This window comes from Rhizopus microsporus (genome assembly GCF_002708625.1).
Source record: "Rhizopus microsporus ATCC 52813 unplaced genomic scaffold scaffold_11, whole genome shotgun sequence".
Taxonomy (NCBI): domain Eukaryota; kingdom Fungi; phylum Mucoromycota; class Mucoromycetes; order Mucorales; family Rhizopodaceae; genus Rhizopus; species Rhizopus microsporus.
Genome location: NW_019671926.1, coordinates 369,419 through 386,524, shown reverse-complemented (window position 1 = coordinate 386,524; position 17,106 = coordinate 369,419). Strand labels below are relative to the sequence as shown.

At 37.7% G+C, this 17,106-nt stretch overlaps 9 protein-coding genes across 9 annotated transcripts; 6 read left to right on the top strand and 3 right to left on the bottom strand.

The window, feature by feature from the left end:
* Positions 1-241: 241 nt before the first annotated feature.
* RHIMIDRAFT_285295 (LuxS/MPP-like metallohydrolase) lies at positions 242-1,753 on the bottom strand (the record flags this gene model as incomplete). Its single annotated transcript, XM_023613260.1, has 5 exons — positions 242-331; positions 386-466; positions 520-1,297; positions 1,345-1,466; positions 1,520-1,753. 5 exons carry the CDS (start codon positions 1,751-1,753, stop codon positions 242-244), a joined length of 1,305 nt encoding a protein of 434 aa, XP_023465022.1.
* A 999-nt stretch (positions 1,754-2,752) lies between these two features.
* On the top strand, positions 2,753-4,341 carry RHIMIDRAFT_204286 (phosphatidate cytidylyltransferase; the record flags this gene model as incomplete). The annotated part of the gene is made up of 6 exons (XM_023606747.1): positions 2,753-3,054; positions 3,114-3,253; positions 3,305-3,651; positions 3,699-3,788; positions 3,857-4,096; positions 4,150-4,341. 6 exons carry the CDS (start codon positions 2,753-2,755, stop codon positions 4,339-4,341), a joined length of 1,311 nt encoding a protein of 436 aa, XP_023465021.1.
* A 200-nt stretch (positions 4,342-4,541) lies between these two features.
* On the bottom strand, positions 4,542-5,664 carry RHIMIDRAFT_238748 (uncharacterized protein; the record flags this gene model as incomplete). Its single annotated transcript, XM_023609030.1, has 3 exons — positions 4,542-5,135; positions 5,232-5,599; positions 5,658-5,664. 3 exons carry the CDS (start codon positions 5,662-5,664, stop codon positions 4,542-4,544), a joined length of 969 nt encoding a protein of 322 aa, XP_023465020.1.
* Positions 5,665-7,186: 1,522 nt separating this feature from the next.
* On the top strand, positions 7,187-8,641 carry RHIMIDRAFT_22765 (phosphoesterase-domain-containing protein). Its single transcript, XM_023607602.1, has 8 exons — positions 7,187-7,309; positions 7,371-7,722; positions 7,776-7,827; positions 7,888-7,919; positions 7,975-8,081; positions 8,133-8,229; positions 8,281-8,306; positions 8,359-8,641. The coding sequence occupies exons 1-8, from the start codon at positions 7,193-7,195 to the stop codon at positions 8,503-8,505; spliced, it is 930 nt and encodes a 309-aa protein (XP_023465019.1). The 5' UTR covers positions 7,187-7,192; the 3' UTR covers positions 8,506-8,641.
* Positions 8,642-8,946: 305 nt separating this feature from the next.
* Positions 8,947-10,336, top strand: RHIMIDRAFT_244519 (uncharacterized protein; the record flags this gene model as incomplete). The annotated part of the gene is made up of 8 exons (XM_023610084.1): positions 8,947-9,072; positions 9,129-9,480; positions 9,536-9,587; positions 9,665-9,696; positions 9,745-9,851; positions 9,905-10,001; positions 10,064-10,089; positions 10,148-10,336. The coding sequence occupies 8 exons, from the start codon at positions 8,947-8,949 to the stop codon at positions 10,334-10,336; spliced, it is 981 nt and encodes a 326-aa protein (XP_023465018.1).
* A 252-nt stretch (positions 10,337-10,588) lies between these two features.
* On the top strand, positions 10,589-12,187 carry RHIMIDRAFT_22740 (uncharacterized protein). Its single transcript, XM_023607594.1, has 6 exons — positions 10,589-10,772; positions 10,824-11,095; positions 11,149-11,307; positions 11,366-11,517; positions 11,577-11,719; positions 11,779-12,187. The coding sequence occupies exons 1-6, from the start codon at positions 10,748-10,750 to the stop codon at positions 12,126-12,128; spliced, it is 1,101 nt and encodes a 366-aa protein (XP_023465017.1). The 5' UTR covers positions 10,589-10,747; the 3' UTR covers positions 12,129-12,187.
* A 79-nt stretch (positions 12,188-12,266) lies between these two features.
* RHIMIDRAFT_22734 (ribosomal protein S8e) lies at positions 12,267-13,256 on the top strand. Its single transcript, XM_023607592.1, has 5 exons — positions 12,267-12,290; positions 12,364-12,436; positions 12,503-12,815; positions 12,874-13,074; positions 13,136-13,256. Exons 1-5 carry the CDS (start codon positions 12,287-12,289, stop codon positions 13,151-13,153), a joined length of 609 nt encoding a protein of 202 aa, XP_023465016.1. The 5' UTR covers positions 12,267-12,286; the 3' UTR covers positions 13,154-13,256.
* Positions 13,257-13,432: 176 nt separating this feature from the next.
* On the top strand, positions 13,433-14,512 carry RHIMIDRAFT_257290 (ribosomal protein L5). The gene is made up of 3 exons (XM_023611265.1): positions 13,433-13,453; positions 13,771-14,247; positions 14,304-14,512. Exons 1-3 carry the CDS (start codon positions 13,451-13,453, stop codon positions 14,361-14,363), a joined length of 540 nt encoding a protein of 179 aa, XP_023465015.1. The 5' UTR covers positions 13,433-13,450; the 3' UTR covers positions 14,364-14,512.
* Positions 14,513-14,514: 2 nt separating this feature from the next.
* Positions 14,515-16,758, bottom strand: RHIMIDRAFT_216612 (asparagine synthase; the record flags this gene model as incomplete). The annotated part of the gene is made up of 2 exons (XM_023607310.1): positions 14,515-16,567; positions 16,620-16,758. The coding sequence occupies 2 exons, from the start codon at positions 16,756-16,758 to the stop codon at positions 14,718-14,720; spliced, it is 1,989 nt and encodes a 662-aa protein (XP_023465014.1). The 3' UTR covers positions 14,515-14,717.
* Between the last annotated feature and the right edge of the window lie 348 nt (positions 16,759-17,106).

The following is a 17,106-nucleotide window of genomic DNA, read 5'->3' as shown; positions in this document are numbered from 1 at the left end:
TCTCTCTCTTATAGACTCTCCTCTTTTAATGCAATTGATTTACTAAACATTCGCTTTTGCTTCTGGTGGGCTCATTTTTATCATTTTAAATTTTTTTTTTTTTTTTTCTATCAGTGCGCAAATTATTCCTGACTAAAGTGTAAAAGACTTCTAAAAATTTATTACAAAAAAGCACGTTGCTTTTTCTTTCTCTTTTCTTTCCTTTTTGTTTCTTTTCTCTCCTTTTTAATCATGAATTTAATTATAATGAAACTGAGTCAGCATAAGGTAACTTGTGAAGTTCACCGACAGCAACAACGGTGGGCTTGCTCTTTGTTAATTTCTCAGCAACCTATGTTATGTTAATATCACATTCCTCTTATTTTTTACATTCTTTATCTTGTACCTTTGCAACATCAGCAGCGGAAACCTTTTCAAGAGCTGCGACAGATTCAGCAGCAGTGCTGTATTTAGCATCACGGAAAGCCTATATCGTTATGTGTAAGTAGCAACATTCATACGTATATATTTTCATTTTACCTGAGCACCGAGAGTTTGAAGACGGTCAAGACGGGTCTCATAACCAGCGGTAGCGGCAAACTTGGCTTGAGCAACACCTCTAGCAAAATCTTCGTTGGACAAGTTCTTGGCAGCCTTCAATTGTTCAGCAGCAGCAGCAACGGCAGCACCAGCTTGAGCACCAGAGACTTGAACACCAAAGAGACCAGCATCAGAGTAACCGAGATTGAAGGCCTTGATTTGTGTATCTTGACCAAATCTGGCATTGGCTTGAGCAAAGAGACCAGCACCAGCGGTGTGCTTCACGGTCAATTCACCACCCAAAGCGTGGCGGAGAACTTGAAGGGCGGCGAATTCGGCAGAGTCAGCAGCAGCACCTTCAAAGGCAAGGATATAGTTGTTGTTGTGTCCTTCCAAACGGGCTTCACCACCATAGTATTTGCTGGCATTCAATTGAGCACCAGAACCAGAGGGAAGGTTCAAGTATTTCTCGGCCAAGTTGACAAGAGCGTCGTGTTCGATGCCGGTACCAACAAGGGCAACGTTGCCTTGAGCAAACAATTGCTGAGCATAGGCCTTGACGGTTGCGTTGTTGACGTGGTTGTTAGCCTTGGCAAATACAGAGTTGCCGAGACCGTTACGGAAGGCAAGGCTGTGGGCAGCTTCCAAGGCAGCAATTTCAGCATTGGCGAAAGCGCTAGTGGATTCAGAAGCGGTTTGGTTTCTAACATCAACAAACTCGTGTTCCTGATATTTCTGTTGGGTGATAACGTCGCTCAAAATGTCAGCAAATAATTCACTAGAAATAGTGTTAATGTCATTTCACGTCTCACCATGTACACTTACGCATCGCCCTTCAAGAATTCAGCAGCATAGACAAGAGTTTCACGAGTAAGGTTGGTAGATAAGACACCACCGGCTAATTCAGCTTCACGTACAATACGGAAAGCAGTACGGTTGTAGGAGTTCTACAGCTATTGGTATAAGTATTGTATTAAAAATTAGGGTTGCTTTTATATACCTTGAATCCATAGTTCTTCAAAAAGTGAGCAACACCGGCATTATCTCCAGCTTCAGCTCTAGCACCACCATTGACGACAACGGCCAAAGAAGCGGTTTGACCAGGTTCTTGGCTAGAAGCAACCTTTACGCCATTAGAAGCTGAGGTGATCTTGATAGAATTAGCTGTGGCGGCAGTGGCGTAAGTAGCCTTTGAAGCAGCATTAATAATGGCTTTGCGAGATGTGGCCAACATTATAATATATTTCAAAAAGAGTGGGGTGTTGTCTTGTTGCGGAGGAGAAAAAAAAAAGCGAGGTTTTTTTTACTAGGGCTCCTTTCAATAATCGAACGCCTGAATTTTTTTGGCTCAGAAATCAAAAGGCAAAAAAAAATTCAAATCTCCGAGCATGTACGTCATCACTCAAGACGAAGCAGGATCATTTTTGCATGAGTTAAATCGGGTCACCGCTTTTATACTCCAGTGGAAGCTTTAGTTCATGTGTACTCACAGCTTCAATGCTTATATATCACTAGATTATTGGCATTTTTCATGAGTAACTTTGTCCGTATGGCATTTCACTCCTTATTGAGATTATCTGTTCTCCAGTAGCCCAAAAAAGTTTCGTTCCAAAGCATGATGACTTTATCAGACACCTGAACATAAAATATAATATATCTGAGCTTTTCAGAAAACAGTTAGACTGACTAACAACAGTAAACGCGTTTAAAGAACAGTATTTATCAACCCGTAACCTTGACAATGAGCTCTTTAATGAATGCGTCATCCCCAAACGGAAGTGAAACAAAGAGAAAGCTGAGCATATTATTCCCTTTGACATTGGTGAGTCTCATAGAGCCCATTGTTGAATGCTATCAACACTCTGACAGAGCAGTAAAGACTGTGTAACAGCAGTTGAAGTACCCACAGAGAAATTTTTTGATGTCCTTTCTAGCAAAAGGGAAAAGAAAAAAAAAAAAAAGGATTCTTTGACCAATAAACATATGAATCGCCTATAGGCTTATAAAGTGTGGCCTCAAGAACGACTGACACGTTACATATTAAAAAAGAGAGGGCTGTGATTATCAATGATTAGACACATGAACATGGCATTTATAATGGGGTTAAAGAAAAATACAAACTTCCCATTGTTTGCCTTTTCACGTGTCGGTGTGACAACTGCAAAAAAAAAAAAAGAGAAATCCAAACCCCACAGATACATCTTTTTTTTTCTGCAAATTTTTTTTTTTTGAAATGGCAGCAGAAAAAAGAAAGACTCCTTTAGTCAAAGGAGAAGAAAGAAAAGTGTCAAAAGAAGAAGAAAAAGTGGTACTGTTAGCAGACGAGTCTAGTAAAAAGAAATGGCAAAACTGGTGGGTAAGAACAGTAACAACATTGATGATGATTGGCACCTTTTTCTTGATACTCGCTTCTGGGCATATCTGGGTTATTTTAATGGTCATTGCTATCTCAACAGTTGTCTATAATGAAGTACTTCAGATTGCTCAAGGACCTGCTAAGGATAGTAGTTTTAAATGGTTTAAAACGATGAGCTGGTATATATATATATATATGTATAAGATATGATTAAGAAATTGACAAGATATTTTCTTAGGTATTTCTTGGTGACAACAACTTATTATCTCTATGGTGAATCCATCATTTATTACTTTCAGTCTGTTGTACTCGTAGATGCAGTACTGTTACCGTTCGCAACCCATCACCGATTTATTAGCTTTATCTTGTATATCATTGGTAAAAAAAAAATACGTGAATCATCCCTCAAAGACATCTAACCTTATCTAGGTTTTGTCTTTTTCGTGACTAATTTGAGAAAGGGACTTTATAAGCGTCAGATGCGACAGTTTGGTTGGATGCATATGGCCTTATTACTTATCGTCTTTCAAAGTCACTTTATTGTCAATAACATCTTGGAAGGGTTGATTTGGTTCTTTATTCCTACATCACTCGTTATCTGTAATGATATCTTTGCTTATATCTGTGGATTCTTTTGGGGCAGACACCAATTAATTCAGCTCAGTCCAAAAAAGACAGTCGAAGGTTTCGTAGGCGCTTGGATTTGTACTCTCATTTTCGGATTCTTGGCATCTACCTTACTCATGAGATTTAACTATATGATTTGCCCTGTCAAGGTATACTTTGTTCTTATTATGTAGATCGATATTAACCTATTCATAAGGACCTATCCATGTCTGCCTGGTCTGACATTAACTGTGATCCTGTCAATCCTGTCTTTACTGCCGTTCCTTGGAATCTGCCTCAAGCTTGGGTGACATTTATTCAGACTGTGGTAAGTGTATTTATTATGAAAGAACTATCTTTATTCATTATACATAGCTTCATAAACAAATTACCACTGTATGGATTGCCCCTGTTCAACTCCATGCTTTGGTCATGGCTTGCTTTGCTTCCCTGATTGCCCCCTTTGGTGGCTTCTTTGCCAGTGGCGTAAAGCGTGCATTTAATGTAAAGGATTTTGGACATTCCATTCCTGGTCATGGTGGTATGACGGATCGTATGGATTGTCAATTCCTCATGGGCTTCTTTTCTTATATGTACTATCAAAGCTTTATTAAGGTATATATATATATATATAAGTACATATTTCAAAAACCAATGTTGTGTTGTAGACAAATCACTTGAACGTCGGCACTATTCTTGCTTCTATTATCAATAATTTGACATTGGCTGAACAATTAGAGCTTTTGGAACGTGTACTCACTTACTTTGTTAATCAAGACATCATGGACCCTTCCGTCTTGGAAAAATGTGGTATGGGTGCATTAACAGAACATAGTAGACATCTATTGGAACATGCATAATCCCCTCACCCCTTTTTATTGTAATTTTATTTGTTTATATACACCTATTTAATATCTCGCTTGTTTAAAAATCAAACATAATTTGAAAATGCTTACACGTCTTTTTTATTCAAAATGCACAAGAGAATGGAAAGGGAGGATATTATAAACAAAAGAAGGATATATACACAAAAGAATGAATTGGGAGATAAATATACAAATCAAGGTGAAGTATTATAATAGATGGTAATTTCACCATCTGCTAAAGTGGATTGTGCAGAGGAATTGGATTGTATAGACACTTGACTCTGCTCGGTAGAAGGACAGAAATAGAATTGGATGCTTCCACTTCTATTGCTATGAACAGATGAGGTCGATACGTGTGCAGGAACCGGATCAGATAAGACAACCGAGAATGGTTCAGGGGTAGTCTCGACTTTTTTCGTATCTTCCTTACGACGGATATGAACAATCATTGGCTTTGCACAGACGATCTTGTCAGAGTGAACACTTCCGATTCGTGTGACTGAACTAGTGTGAGAAGCAGTCGAGTTGTTCTTCTTGACAGAGACAGCACGGCGAAGTTCGGTATCAACGGGTATCATCTGAGGATAATAATCGTATTTCGTCAATTTCACAGAAGAGGATCTGTTCACAGGCTTGACGAATGCCGGTTGAGTCTGATGAAGATTGAGTGATCGGCGCAGGATGTGACTGGCGAGGACGGGTGATTCTGGTATATCCAAATGAGGTATCTGTAATGATTGTGCACTGATGATAAACGGTGAGTCTGGATGACTATAGTCGACTGGTATCTAATTTTATAAAGTTAATTAACATCAGTTCTCCTTATTTGTCCGGAAAAGGCAAACGGTGCCCTCCTCCTTAAATCAAACGTTGTAATTTCTTACCTGTTTTTCATGCGTAAATCCAGATGAAGATGGAGATGATAGTGATGGTAATATCTCGCTCAAAGGAGGCTCTTCGGGTCGATGCGATCTCAGGCGTTTCCTTTTTCGGTAAACAAACAGAGCAATCAATAGTGCTGTAAGCGTAAAGGACACAAGACCGGATATTAAACCTGCAACCAACGCGATGTTTGTTGTATGTGACGCAGTACTAATGTCACGAGCAACGACGTGTTGGTAATTTTTCACTGTACAAGCTGTAGTACATTCATTTCTTGTTGTTTTTATGCATGGTTCAGATAAACAAGATGTATAGTGGATAGTACAGTTTATGGAAGGTTGACATGAAGGAATGTGTTGCTTTGACAGGTCTAATGAGAAAGAGTGGTTAACGCTATTATGATTATTCTGTTTTCTTATTTTCTATACCTTCCATCCTTCTTTAAAAAAGTAAAAAAGCAAAGAAGAAGAGAAAGAGAAAAGAGTAGAATACAAAAGACAGAATATTTATGCTTTGAGAAGGGAAAAAGAAAAAGAAAAAAAACTTGCTTTGAAGCTGAGTACAGTTTTAACTTGTACCTAAAGTGAGGCAAGCTGAGAATAAAAAATAGACGTAGACATATCTTATAAGGTCTATAGCTTAAGAACAGCCATTAAAGAAAGAAGCCTTCACTATGTCTCTATTACTATTATTATCTGTAATTGGTGTATAAACTAAACTGTTCACAAAGGTTGTTCAGGTTCGTATCTGACATTATGCCTCGCTTTGTCCATTGTAACAAATCTCAAAATGATTTTTGATTGGTCCAAGAGCTATTTTTAACCTGTCTCGCTTTTAGATTGAAAATTTGTATCATAATGTAGGTTTGTCTGATAAATAAAAGAGAAATGACTTACACAGTTTATAAAAAGGAATCTTCAATCAAAAACAGTTAAAGCAATTGAGTCTTTAGACAAATTGCTTTATGACAATACGACATTAACAGACTTACTTTCAAATGATCCTAAAGTATTTACGCCTAATGAGAAAATGAAGATTTACACCTTGGTTGGATTAACAAGGTAACACTATAAGCAAGAGGAGAAAGGATCATTTAAAGCTAAAAAACATTCAAAAAGGGATACCTCGAATAGTTCAACCTCCTACAAGAATCATACATCAACATCAACCTTCAAAAATAGTAAATAGAGAGGAAGATGATTTTTGCCCTCAAGATGCGCTAAAAAACGATTGTGGCAAATGACAAGATAAAAGGAGAGGGAGGCAACATGGCTAAACGAACATGTGTAAGGCAAAAGGATATCAGATTGGTCTTTAAATAAATGTTGCTTTACAGTGTGATTAAAAGGGAATACAATTGTTTGTTATACCTGTGATTGTAACTGATTTTGAGTTTAAAGAAATATTTTCGCATGTGTGTCATACTTTCAATGCATAAAAGATAAATATTAGCCTACCAAGAAGGCAATGTGATAATTGCTTTTGGGGAGAGAGGGTTTTTTTTATGTTACAAGGGAAAGGGTCTTTAATGACCACAGACAAGGGAGTCACAAAAGGTAATACCAATCTCTTGGTTTAATTATCTTTTTCATGAACAATAAATTATACTAGTAAGCATAATTACAATCCACTCTAGATAAATCATGTTTGAACATGAGTATATTCAAGTGTTTAAGACATCTAGAAAGGATAGAGACAAAAAACAAGAGAGGACGTTCATGTGAGGTAACGCTTAGGTAGCAGTAACACCACAATGCATTGTTAATTAAAAGAAAAAAGATAACACTTTAGACAGTATTGGCTGACAAAATGAAAGAATACGATTGGATTATTATATAAAAACAGTAACCATGGTGCAACATAGAGTCAAATCTAGCTATCTTTGCCTTACCAATGGTGTATGTTTGCTAAAGTATATATAAAGCCTTTCATTATTCCTTTGAATTACACTTTACACATAAAAATGAAGTTGGCTGCTGGCTGCTGTTTCTTAATTGCTGCTGTTGTTGGTGTTTGCAATGCTGCACCTGCTAAAGGAAAAGTGTTTGATCATTTCCTTCAAATTTGGTTTGAGAATCAGGTAATTTACCCCTTTTTTCCCCCCCTTCGGCTGAACGCATTCAAACGGTGATGAATTATAGGATTTTGATGTGGTTGCCAAAACTCCTGGCTTTACCAATCTTCAAAAGTATGGTATTCTCTTGAACAACTACAACGCTCTGACACATCCTTCTCAACCCAACTATGTGGCGGCTGCAGGTGGTACTAACTATGGTATTACTGATGACAAAAGTAAAAATATTCCTGCCAATGTCAAGACTATTTTTGATCTTTTGGAAAATGCTGGTTTAACCTGGAAGCTGTATCAAGAAGATATTCCCTCTGTTGGATGGACAGGAACAAGATCAGGTCTCTATGTTCGTAAGCATAACCCTGCTGTTTCTTATGCCTCTATCAACAAAAACTCTACTCGTTTGCAAAACATTGTTCCTGGTAAATGCTTAATGTAAATCGCTTTCTCAGTGGTCTAACTTCTATAACATTAGCTACTCAATTCGCAAAGGATATTGCCAATAAGAACCTCCCTAATTGGATGTTGTAAGTCTTGTATACTCGAATTACGACATGATCGCTAATTGTTTCCTCTTATGTAATTAGCTATACTCCCAATTTGGATAATGATGGACATGGTAATGATATATTATATTACCTTATACAGCCTTGAAATAACTTGTATTCAATCAGATACTGATGCTGCTACTGCTGGTAAATGGTTGACCGAGTTTTTTAAAAACACCTTGAATGACCCTTATGTGCTTGAAAATGTTCTCATTTTGATCACATTTGATGAGGTAAAGAAGCAGAAAAAAAAAAAGAATATTGTTATATCAACCACTGTTTAGACGGACAGCTACTCTATTCGTAACAAGGTCTGGTCACTTTTGTTGGGCGCAGTTCCTGATAACTTGAAGGGAACAACTGATTCTACATTCTATTCTCGTAAGTTTGTGTTATTATCTTTATGATTATGACTAATATTTTATATTACAGACTATTCTACTCTCAGCACAGTAGAAGTAAGTAAGATATTCCTTTTCCTTATTCTGAGACTAACATTACTTTAAATAGCAAAACTGGGACTTGGGCGATCTAAATCAACAAGATACAAACAAAAAGATGGCTAATGTGTTCAAGTATGTCGCCGATCAAATTGGCTACCAGAATGTGGATGTTCCTCCCTCCCAAATTCCAAAGGGCAATACTAAATTGAATTAGTGCAATATATTAATAAATTCTTCATGAATGCTATTCTCTTCAGCTGATTGGTTTGAAACCGAAACATGTAACTCTTACAAAGATACACTATTTAAATCCCTCTTCTTGAATAAATATTTATTCTTTCCTTTTCTTTCTGTTTATTTCCATGTATGTAGGCTTATTTTTGAGCGTGTGTCATAATCTTCTTACGTTAATGTTCTAGAGCTACCTTTTTCTTCGTCTTTGATCCAAACTTTAGATGAGCAATCTGTTGCTTGTATTACTGTTGACATAGCAATTAATTGTTCAGTGTGACACTTTGTTTTGGTTAAACTTGACATTAGCCAATCATTTCTTTCGGCAGCTCCACCCACAGATCGATACTAATCAATGTAACCTTGATTATCATACACATATAAATAACAGAAAATCATTCATTGAAGAAATCATCACTTGTCTATGAAGTTCACTCTTGTATCTGCTATTGTCATTTATGTAGGGACGATCCTTTCTACTATTGCTGCTGATGCTCCTCCTGAAGGCAAAGCATTCAATCATTTTCTACAGATTTGGTTCGAAAATCAAGTAAATATATATATGTATATTCATTGAATATCATTGTTCCAACCGTGTGTTATTAGAACTTCAAGACTATTTCCAGAACCCCTGGTTTTACCAATCTTCAAAAGTATGGTATTCTAATGGACAATTACAATGCCTTGACTCATCCTTCTCAGCCCAATTATGTGGCATCCGTGGCTGGTTCTAATATTGGAATCGTTACTGATCATTACTACAATATTCCTTCTGACATTCCTTCAGTCTTTGATCGACTGGAAGAAAAAGGTTTAACTTGGAAGATGTATCAAGAAGATCTCCCTTTTGTTGGTTTTACTGGTTATAAATATGGAAGATACGTACGTAAGCATAATCCTGCAGCTTCATTTGATTCCATCGCTTTGAACAGTACACGTGTACAAAATATTGTGCATAGTAAGCATTAGATATGTAATTTATTTCTTTATATTCACCCTATCTCATTTTCTAGGTGACCAGCTCATGAAGGATATAAAAGCGCAGAATCTTCCGAACTGGATGTTGTAAGTTTTTTTTTTAAAAAAAAGAGAGAGAGATCTGTATAAATCGTGCCTCTTGATTTAATTCTTTCTATTTATAGCTATACTCCTAATATGGATAATGATGGGCATGGTAAGTACCTGTCTTTCTTTACAAAAGTGACTAAATGGCCTCTTGTAGACACAAACGCTGCATATGCTGGAAACTGGCTTTCCAAGTTTTTTGAAAGTACACTAAATGAGCCCTATCTCCTGAATAATACCGTGATTTTAATTACCTTTGACGAAGTAAGCATTAACGCAGCCAAACAAATAGAGTACTGATTCATCTCCCTTATTAGACTGCCAATTATATGATCAGAAACAGGGTCTGGTCTCTTCTATTTGGAGCTGTCCCTGAGGAATTAAAAGGAACAACAGATTCTACATTCTATACCCGTAAGTTTGTCTCAAATTCATCCTCAGCATTACGTAATTCTAACACAAATGAACCCTTGTAGACTATTCTATTCTCAGGACAGTTGAGGTACGTATATATAAATAGCGTGTTCATTCTCAAAATTCAACCCAAACAAAATATATAGAAAAATTGGGATCTTAAAGATCTTGGAGGAGGTGATATCGACCCTGACAAGTCGAATGTGTTTCAATTTGTAGCATCGAAGATCAATCATACGAATGCAGAGATTAAAAAGGTACCATGGAACAATATGCCAATGTTTGGTCCTTTATCAGGCAAATCCAAGAATACGACTAGGATATTTATCTCATAATGTGCTTGAGAATCCTGTTCTGATGCAAGCATGATTCCATAAAGTATGACAGAATTCTAATAAAATAAAAACTCACGAGGGGTGGCAAAGTCGAAAAAGATTGGATAAAATGCCTCACGAGGGATAGAATATTCGTATACGATTGGATATCTGAGTTAATTCTATCCCAACAGGATTTTCTACCATTTAAAATTTAGTTTTTGTCCGTTTTCTTTCTTATTTTCTTATGAAGTGCATACGATGAAGTTTGGCAAACAGATAGAAACAGCAGCATATGAACTTCCTGCAGATTGGAGACCTTATCTTATTCATTATAAGATATTAAAAAAGCTAATTCGTCTTGTTGTTGACGAGTTAGAGTCAAGAGGTTTATCCACCAAATGGATCAGCACATTAGATACCAAGGAAGCAATGAAACTTGATTATAGTTTGGATGGTAAATAAACCCCCTTTTTTTTCTTGTTGCACTGACCCCTTGCTAAAACAGGCAATGTCGAGAACCCCCATCCTTGTATTAAAATCACAGTAGACGATCCTACTTCGATACCCCCTTCAGGCGAACCTATCTTACTGAAATTGATACCTGAGACTCAACCCATTAGCACTCAGCCTTTATCCATCAAGATTGAACTCGTTCGTGATTCCGAATTTTTCCATCGTTTGTTACATGAACTATCACACGCTGCTGCTCTTCATGATACGGAAAAAAGGCGATTTTTGGGTAACATTCATGATCTTGAGGGTCAACTGACTGTAGCAGTAAGTTTGATAAATGTGATATATCTACATATTCTCACATCGTATGCTTATAGGCTTCACCCCATAAAAGTGATTTATATGTCTGGCGAGAAATCTTTCATTTGTACGTAGAGGCAGCCATTTTTAAAGACATGTGTGATAAACAGGAATCATGTAAAAGAAGTCAAGAGCGACTACAATGGTTTACAGAAGAATTATCTAGGATGAATCTGGTACATATTTCACTAATGAAATATATATATATATACTAAGATCACTCTCTTTCCATAGGCTAATAAACTATCATCAAAACGTTCAAGGGCAGCATTGACCATGTTCTTATCTATTAATACCCAATTAGTACAGTTTAAACAGTTTCAATCATTAAATCAGACCGCAATGACTAAAATATTGAAGAAACATGATAAGCGAAGTGGACTTAGGTAACATTCATTAAAATAACAAGGAAATCATTGGTATTCAACTGTGTTTTTATATATAGTGCAACTTCTGAATTCTCAACATTTGCCAAAAATAATGCCGTATTCCTCGAAGGAATCTTGACTTCATTATTTAATGCTGTTCAAGCAAGAATCATGACCATTGTTCCTCAGCCTGATGATTATGATTGCCCAGTTTGCTATTGTAAATATCATTTATATATATATATATATATATATGAACAAGTACTTATTTTTATTTAGCCATTGCTTGGAGACCTATCCGATTACAGTGTGGCCACGTCTTTTGTGTTCGTTGCCTGATCAAGGCTCACAGAAAGCAACTGTACGATTGTCCAGTCTGTAGAATGGAGTTTGCTGTTGGAAACGCAGATGCCAAGAACTTGGATCAATCGCTTCAGAATTTTATGCTACTCTATTTTCCCAAAGAGATTAAAGAGAAGAGAAAAGAAAACGAAAGAGAACAAGCTGCTCTAAATAAGCAAAAGATATGTACCAAAAGATACAACAGCACACTTTATCCATCTAGACCTCATATCACTACAGCGACAACCCAAGTAGCTGCTCGTGATAATAATTGTGTTATCATGTAAAAATACTGTAAATAAATCATTTGTCTGCATTAAGAATACAGAAAAAGTATAAGCCACATGTCGGACCGGAATTGTGATCTCGGAGTGTGAGTTGTGTCGACAAGAAACAAAAATGTAATCTGCAGCAAACTAAGTGAAGCTCCTTCTCTAAAAACACCATGGGTAAAGTGAATCAACAGTTGCATCCATCATATCATCCATCAAGAAGAAGACTAATGCAGTATATATCCATTAGGTATCAGCCGTGATTCTCGCCACAAGCGCAGCGCCACCGGTGCTAGACGTGCTCAGTACAGAAAGAAGAGAAAGTAATATAGATGTCTATTGTTCATGTGATGCAGAATCTAACTTTTTTGTAATCACTATTAATAAAGGTTCGAATTGGGTCGTCAATCTGCCAACACCAAGTTAGGTAGCAAGCGTATCCACTTGGTTCGTGTCCGTGGTGGTAACTACAAGCGTCGTGCCCTTCGTTTAGACAGCGGTAACTTCTCTTGGGGTTCCGAAGGCATCTCTCGCAAGACTCGTGTCTTGACTGTCGTCTACAACGCCTCCAACAACGAGTTGGTCCGTACCAACACTCTTGTCAAGGGTGCTGTTATCCAAGTTGATGCCACTCCTTTCCGTCAATGGTATGAATCTCACTATGCCATTGGTCTCGGTAAGCAAAAGGCCACTGAGAACACTGTAAGTTTACTTTCGCATACATGTTTTGTATTACATATGCTTATCAAACCATATATAGGAAACCGAAAAGAAGTCCAAGGCCGTTCAAAAGAAGATTGAGGCTCGTGCCGCCACTGCTGCCATTGACCCTCTCTTGAACGATCAATTCAATGCCGGTCGTCTCTATGCTGTCATCGCTTCTCGTCCTGGTCAATCTGGTCGCTGCGATGGTTACATTCTCGAAGGCAAGGAACTCGAATTCTACATTCGTAAGATTAAGGTAAATATAAGGAGAAAGCATGGTATGTGTATCTGTGATCTAACACAACCACTTTTTATAGTCCAAGAAGCAACATTAAGTTTATTTTGGCTACTATTTTGTACACAAGGGCTAGATTCAAGTAGTCCAAAATCATTGAATAAAACGTTGCATATAAAGACAATTCTATTATTTTTTTATTTCTTCGATATGTTTTGCTGCATTTATGAATCTATCTGTGTATTTTTAATTTGGGAAAGTAATGAGATCTTTTTCGGAATTTCCAGATAATCCCGGCCCGAACAAGATTTCCGTTTCGAGGGGGCAAGATCATTCAAAGGGTGTACACACTGCCAAAGTATGAATCCCCCTCTTTTAGCTTCGATATAGTCCAACAATGGTATGATCATATATACAATTTAAGTTGGAGCTTAAGTGTGTGTGTGAGAGAACAAGGAAAGATAATGTGTCAATGGATTGATGATTTATTTACAATGGTCGATTGATAAATCATTCGGATGATTGATGCAACATCACACCAACCGATACATGTATATATAAGAATGCAATCATACATGACACATTATGAGGAACTCATTAAAAAAGGGGGGAAAGAGCTGGAGAGTGGCAGTGAGTGTGTGTGTGTGTGATTATGTGGAATACACAGTGAATAGTACAAGTAATGAGAAAAATAGAGACTAACATCCAATCTTGTAGAGCGCCGAACAACAAAAGGTCACCAAGAACCCCATGCGCAACCTCAAGATCGAGAAGTTGGTTCTCAACATTTGTGTTGGTGAATCTGGTGATAGACTTACTCGTGCCGCCAAGGTACTCGAACAATTGACCGGTCAAACTCCTGTCTACTCTAAGGCTCGTTACACCGTCCGTACTTTCTCCATTCGTCGTAACGAAAAGATTGCCGTTCACGTCACTGTCCGTGGTCCCAAGGCCGAGGAAATCCTTGAACGTGGTTTGAAGGTCAAGGAATACGAACTTAAGACTCGTAACTTCTCTGATACTGGTAACTTCGGTTTCGGTATTGATGAACACATTGACTTGGGTATCAAGTATGATCCTTCCATTGGTATCTACGGTATGGACTACTACGTTGTCATGGGCCGTCCTGGTTACCGTGTCTCTCGTCGTAAGCACTGCAAGGCCAAGGTTGGTGTCACTCACCGCATCAAGAAGGTAAGTTAAGAGAAAGTGTATGTGTGTATTTGAAAATATTCAATGAAATGGTGTAGGAGGAATCAATTGAATGGTTCAAGAACCGTTTCGATGGTGTTGTCAGCAACAAGGACTAAATAAAAACAAACCTTTTGTAATAAATATGCATTCTATTGTTTACCGCAAAGGAGGAGTATTTTAAAGTGTATCAAGTGTTACTTGTATTTATCATGCGCATACTATCTTTCATGTATCAAAGCTTAAATTTATACTTGTAAACATGGTGCTATCACTTTTATTATCATTATCTTGCTTTAATTTACTCTTAATTATCTCTTAATGGCTTATTGTGCTTTTCTAAAAAGAGTAACGAATGCTCTTTATAACTGTTGGACATTCCTTCACATTAAATAGAGACATAGCAAAGTATACGTTTACATTACTTGTTTTATTACAGATTCTTTGATATTTAAATAAACTATACGGTTAATCTACACGGAATAAGGAGCAACATTGAATCTCTGAGAAATGACAACATAAGACATCAGCATCAACATATCTCTAAACAAGAACATATCTCCACTGTCAAAGAATGCTTGCTTAGACTCACAGACCTTGTCATAGCTTGCCCAACCCAGTCGTTCAATATTTTCCTTGCTGAGCAGTCTATTTATCAAGTTGGTCACAGCTTCTCCTTTACCTTGGGATGAGGGTGCGACATAAGGATGTTTAATTCGTTTGTAAATCTCTTCAGTGATATATGGCTTCACGGCCTCCTTGAGGATCCATTTTTCATTCAAGTTACCGTCCTTTTCAACCTTGATCTTGACAGAAGGAGGAAGACCATTTACATATTCACAGAGAGGATGGTCCAAGAATGGTGTACGAGCTTCAACAGAATGTGCCATTTCACTACGATCACCGAGGGCGTTACAGAGGAAATTGGGGAGCATGGTATGATTTTCGATATAAAGAGATGTATGAAGAGGATGCCATTTCTTGTTAGCCTTTGCTCGGGCAATACCATTGATCGCTTCGACCATAGTAAAAGCAGAATTGGGTTGGCCATACTTTTGGAGCACCTCTGGCTTGAAGTTTTCGGATGTAGGGCTAAATGCTTTTGCAAGAAACAAGTAGCCAGTGATACCATTGACTGCCTTGTTCGATTTGGCAAGCTCCTCATAGCCACCAAGTTTGACAAGGTTTGCACTGGTAGCTGTGTTTCCTAGACTTTCGGTAAGGGTCTGGGAGAGTACGACCCGTTCGTCATCAGTAACTTTAAACTCTTCAGGGCCTGCATTATCCGGTTCACGTAAATAGTCACGGAGGAAAAAGGCATAGCCAGCAAAATGTTCATCAGATCCTTCGCCAGTCAGAACAACCTTATAGCCTCTGTCGCGCACAAGCTTGGAGAGCATGAATTTTCCGACGCCATTCAAATTTACTTGAGGAGCCTCGGTGTGCCAGACGGATTCTTCAAAGTTCTCAAGTAGATCACTCTCGGTCAATTCGAGCTTTTCAAAGTCGGCATCAATAAATTGGGCAGTTCTGTCTGCAATAGCGGATTCGTCATGATCTTTACTGTCCTTGAAAGAGATTGTGAACGCCTTAATTTTGGCTTGAGGGTTCTTTTCTCTTAGTAAGGCTGTGGCCATACCGGCAATACAGGAGCTGTCGATACCGCCGCTAAGATAGACGCCAACAGGGACATCTGCACGTAATCTAAGTCTAACAGATTCCATTAAGCGTTCACGAACACCTTGTATCATTTCTTCGACAGAACGAGTATCCTTGATATCCTTTTCAGGGTAATCAGCATCCCAATAAGAACGAACCTCGACAAAGCCGTCGGGTTGAGCAACGAGGTAATGCGCAGGTGGAAGTTTATATACACCTTTGAGACAAGTCTTGTTACTAAGTAAATCACCACCATTCATAATGCAGTCAACATTCCATTCAGCCTTGAGCCCCATAGGAATGAAAGCCTTCATTTCACTAGCAACGAGCAATGTACCGTTTTGAATTGTATAAAAGAGAGGCTTAATACCAAATCGGTCACGAGCAATGATGAATCGATTTCTTTTTGAATCAAAGATGCAAACAGCAAATTCACCACGGAGATGTTCGAGGAAGGAGAGCCCATATTCCTCATAGAGTGGCAAAACAATTTCACTATCACTCTTTGTCTTGAATGTGTATCCTTTTTGTTCAAGCTCTGTTCTGATGCGTTCAAAATCATAAAGCTCTCCATTGACTATAGCATGAATGTCTTTAGATGCGTTTGATAATGGCTGTTGGCCTCCAGCCAAGTCAATGATAGACAGACGAGCATGACCTAAGCCTATTTAGGGTGATAAATAATATGGTAAGATAATGCATCAGTAATTACTTACCACATCGACCACAGTCTGACACAAAGGTACCATTAGAATCAGGTCCTCTATGCTGAATGTATTGTAAGGACGTTTCAAGATCAAGAGCCTTGAATGACTCGGTTGTATCAAAATGAAAATAAGCAGAGAAACCACACATGATGAGTTGAAAAAAATAAAGAACTACATCGCCGAATGGTCTATGCTTTTTATATTGAATATTTTTAACTGCCGACAACCATACACATAGATCTACAGTCTATTTTCTGTTTGTTTTTTGTGATGATTCAAACATTACAGACTATTTAAAAAGGCTTAGTTTACCTTTTATTATCGTAACTCGCTTATTTCGGTTATTCATGTTGATATATATTTGAAATAATAAACTTGTAACTCTTTAACAGCAATTTGAAAGGAAATATGGTTCAGCCGTTAGAAAGGACGGAAAAAACTTTTCATTGATTAAAGACCATAAATGGTATTATCTCATCTTGGGGTAAAGATTATC

Excerpts from the sequence above, each read along its gene's own strand:
- RHIMIDRAFT_22734 (XM_023607592.1), top strand. Across the intron at positions 12,437-12,502 it reads CAGTACAGAAAGAAGAGAAA|GTTCGAATTGGGTCGTCAAT; the intron begins GTAATATAGATG and ends CTATTAATAAAG. Across the intron at positions 12,816-12,873 it reads AAAAGGCCACTGAGAACACT|GAAACCGAAAAGAAGTCCAA; the intron begins GTAAGTTTACTT and ends AACCATATATAG.
- RHIMIDRAFT_257290 (XM_023611265.1), top strand. Across the intron at positions 14,248-14,303 it reads TCACTCACCGCATCAAGAAG|GAGGAATCAATTGAATGGTT; the intron begins GTAAGTTAAGAG and ends GAAATGGTGTAG.
- RHIMIDRAFT_22765 (XM_023607602.1), top strand. The coding sequence starts at position 7,193 with ATGAAGTTGGCTGCTGGCTGCTGTTTCTTAATTGCTGCTGTTGTTGGT. Across the intron at positions 7,723-7,775 it reads TTTGCAAAACATTGTTCCTG|CTACTCAATTCGCAAAGGAT; the intron begins GTAAATGCTTAA and ends CTATAACATTAG. Across the intron at positions 7,828-7,887 it reads AACCTCCCTAATTGGATGTT|CTATACTCCCAATTTGGATA; the intron begins GTAAGTCTTGTA and ends TTATGTAATTAG.
- RHIMIDRAFT_22740 (XM_023607594.1), top strand. The coding sequence starts at position 10,748 with ATGAAACTTGATTATAGTTTGGATG. Across the intron at positions 11,308-11,365 it reads AATTATCTAGGATGAATCTG|GCTAATAAACTATCATCAAA; the intron begins GTACATATTTCA and ends CTCTTTCCATAG. Across the intron at positions 11,720-11,778 it reads TGATTGCCCAGTTTGCTATT|CCATTGCTTGGAGACCTATC; the intron begins GTAAATATCATT and ends ATTTTTATTTAG.